Source organism: Hakea prostrata, chromosome 5 (assembly GCF_041222555.1).
Source record: "Hakea prostrata isolate BN-2017 chromosome 5, UWA_Hpros_2, whole genome shotgun sequence".
NCBI classification, from domain to species: domain Eukaryota; kingdom Viridiplantae; phylum Streptophyta; class Magnoliopsida; order Proteales; family Proteaceae; genus Hakea; species Hakea prostrata.
Window position 1 is genome coordinate 39,459,899 of NC_142604.1, and position 2,313 is coordinate 39,462,211.

At 39.0% G+C, this 2,313-nt stretch overlaps 1 protein-coding gene across 1 annotated transcript; it reads right to left on the minus strand.

Annotated features, from left to right (window-relative positions):
• Positions 1-1,192: 1,192 nt before the first annotated feature.
• On the minus strand, positions 1,193-1,882 carry LOC149015958 (uncharacterized). Its single transcript, XM_089156641.1, has one exon. The coding sequence runs from the start codon at positions 1,880-1,882 to the stop codon at positions 1,193-1,195; it is 690 nt and encodes a 229-aa protein (XP_089012767.1).
• Between the last annotated feature and the right edge of the window lie 431 nt (positions 1,883-2,313).

The window sequence follows — 2,313 nt, forward strand, 5'->3', positions numbered from 1 at the left end:
TCCATCACGTTAAGGATTTTGTGAATGTGAGGGTGGTTGTGTCTCATCCTCATCAAGCTGTCTAACGATGCTCTCTATGATTGGATCTAGATTGGTGGATTGACGATCCTCGGTTTGTTGATCCATCACTAGTACATCATCAGTGTTAGCTATCCAAGCTCTAACTAGGTCTTCTTCATCAAGAAAGTGGTCGAGGTTGATTGGGTTGAAATCTACTTGATCCCCTACTCTCTCCAACTCTAAATATTTCATCTTCAACTTCATGTTGTAATGAAATATACTAACTTCTCTAACTTTTGATAACTGAGACAATTGCGGGGTTTGGTGTGTATCAACCCAAACGTACTCCAGTTACATTCACAACCACTTGAAGATGCTGTTAGTGACAAGATCCGAATGGCGATCCTTGTTAAGTTTGGCGCACTAATACTCCCATAATTGAGCCATGAATCAGCTATGTGAAGATAATTCTCTTATTAGAATTTTGAAGCTTAAACTCAACTCTAAGTAACATAATTAGTTACGAAACTTAACACTTACCAGGACGTTGTGTCCTCCTTGCATGGACAACCATTCTATCAACAAAACCACGAGAGGCCTCTCTAAAATACTTAGCCTAGAGAGGTATTCAAGTATTAGACATTAGTTATTTATTTAAATCTCCACCTATGTATGCATAGATATAAATCTTATACAAATTAATGTATTATCTTTAGTCTTTAGACTTGATACTAGCCTCATCCATAGCAAGTGTGTCATGGCTCACATCCGGCTTGACTCTATTAACTACTCTCCTCAGCGCATCCAATAAATCCGCTCTAGTCCCAAGATTGTGCTTATATTGGGTTTTTGGATTCAAATAATATGCTGCCCAATGCATAAATAGTGGGTGAGTAAATGTAAATAGAAAAAATGAAAACGTGTAAAAGTTTAAGATTACCTGCCAAATGCAGATCTTGAAGCATCATATTTTTCCATCTAGTTTCAATGATCTTCAAGTATTTCTTGGTTGATTTTGGTTGGTCTTCATCACTTGTTCCATTGCATCCACAATCTTACCCATGGTTTGCTCTTTATCTCCATCAACCTCTCTTAGAAGGCAAAATAGTGGATGCATAGCACCATGGATTCGACGCATCATTTCCCAAAATCTCATCTCTGTGATGGCATTTTGGACTTCTTTCCCAATTTTTCACCTTGCATAAATACTGCCCAACCATTCCTCAGAGGTGAACATCTGAAGTAGGTTATCTTTATGGGAACGGAGGCTATCAATTGCAATATAATTGGTTGGAAATCTCGTAATTGCAGGCCTCACCAAATCCCCTCTCTTGTACTTCCTCATCATTGCCAACACATAACCATGATTGTAAATAAAATTTGTAATCCTTCTTGCTTGGGAAACAATCATATTTACTGTTGGCAACTCTCCAATGTCCTTGAACATCAAATTGATACAATGAGCTGCACACGGTGTCCAAAATAAATGCTTTCTTTTCAACATTAGCAGATGACCAACCTTCTTAAAATTGGCAGCATTATTAGTTACTATTTGAACAACATGTTCCTCCCCTACATCGTCCACAATACCATCCATAAGCTGAAACAAATAACCTGCATCTTTGATATTACTAGACGCATTCACAGACTTATGGAATATTGTTCGACTATCACAGAATATGAGAAAATTTATAATGGACAATCTAGTTGGTCCACTCCAACCATCACACATGATGGTCACCCCATACAAAGGCCACTTCTCCTTAAACCTATCAACATAATCATCCACTTCTTTTACAATCTCATCCAAGTATGGCCCAACAATTTCATATGGAGTCGGTGCCTTTACATTTGTCCCACAATGTTGAATCTCCTTTACCATTGCCTTGAAGTGGGGATCTTTAGCCTTGTGAGGTGGGATGATTGAACTGTGGAACCACCTAGATATTGCGTGGACGACAAGATGAGCCACCAACTTTTTCTCGACCTTGCCGTTGTGGCCTAACTGATTGAGTTCTTCTCAACTGCTCATCTCTCCACTCTCTTTCTCTAGCTTCATTCATAGACTCCTTTATTGCCCATGCCAATTCTAGCTCATCTTCAACTTCCATATCGGATCTTTCATACTCATCAAGATCCTCCATCAAATTGGTTACCAAGGCATCATCATCTTCTTGTATTTGAGTGGCCTTTCTTTTACTTTCAGTGAGTTATTTTTGCATTGCCCTACTTAACTCTACCGGGCACTTGGGACATTTGGCAACATTCCTATATCCTCCTGCCATATGTTGCTTTTGTCTGGTCACTCCACCT

Coding starts and splice junctions, on each gene's coding strand:
- LOC149015958 (XM_089156641.1), bottom strand. CDS start 1,882: ATGGTAAAGGAGATTCAACATTGTGGGACAAATGTAAAGGCACCGACT.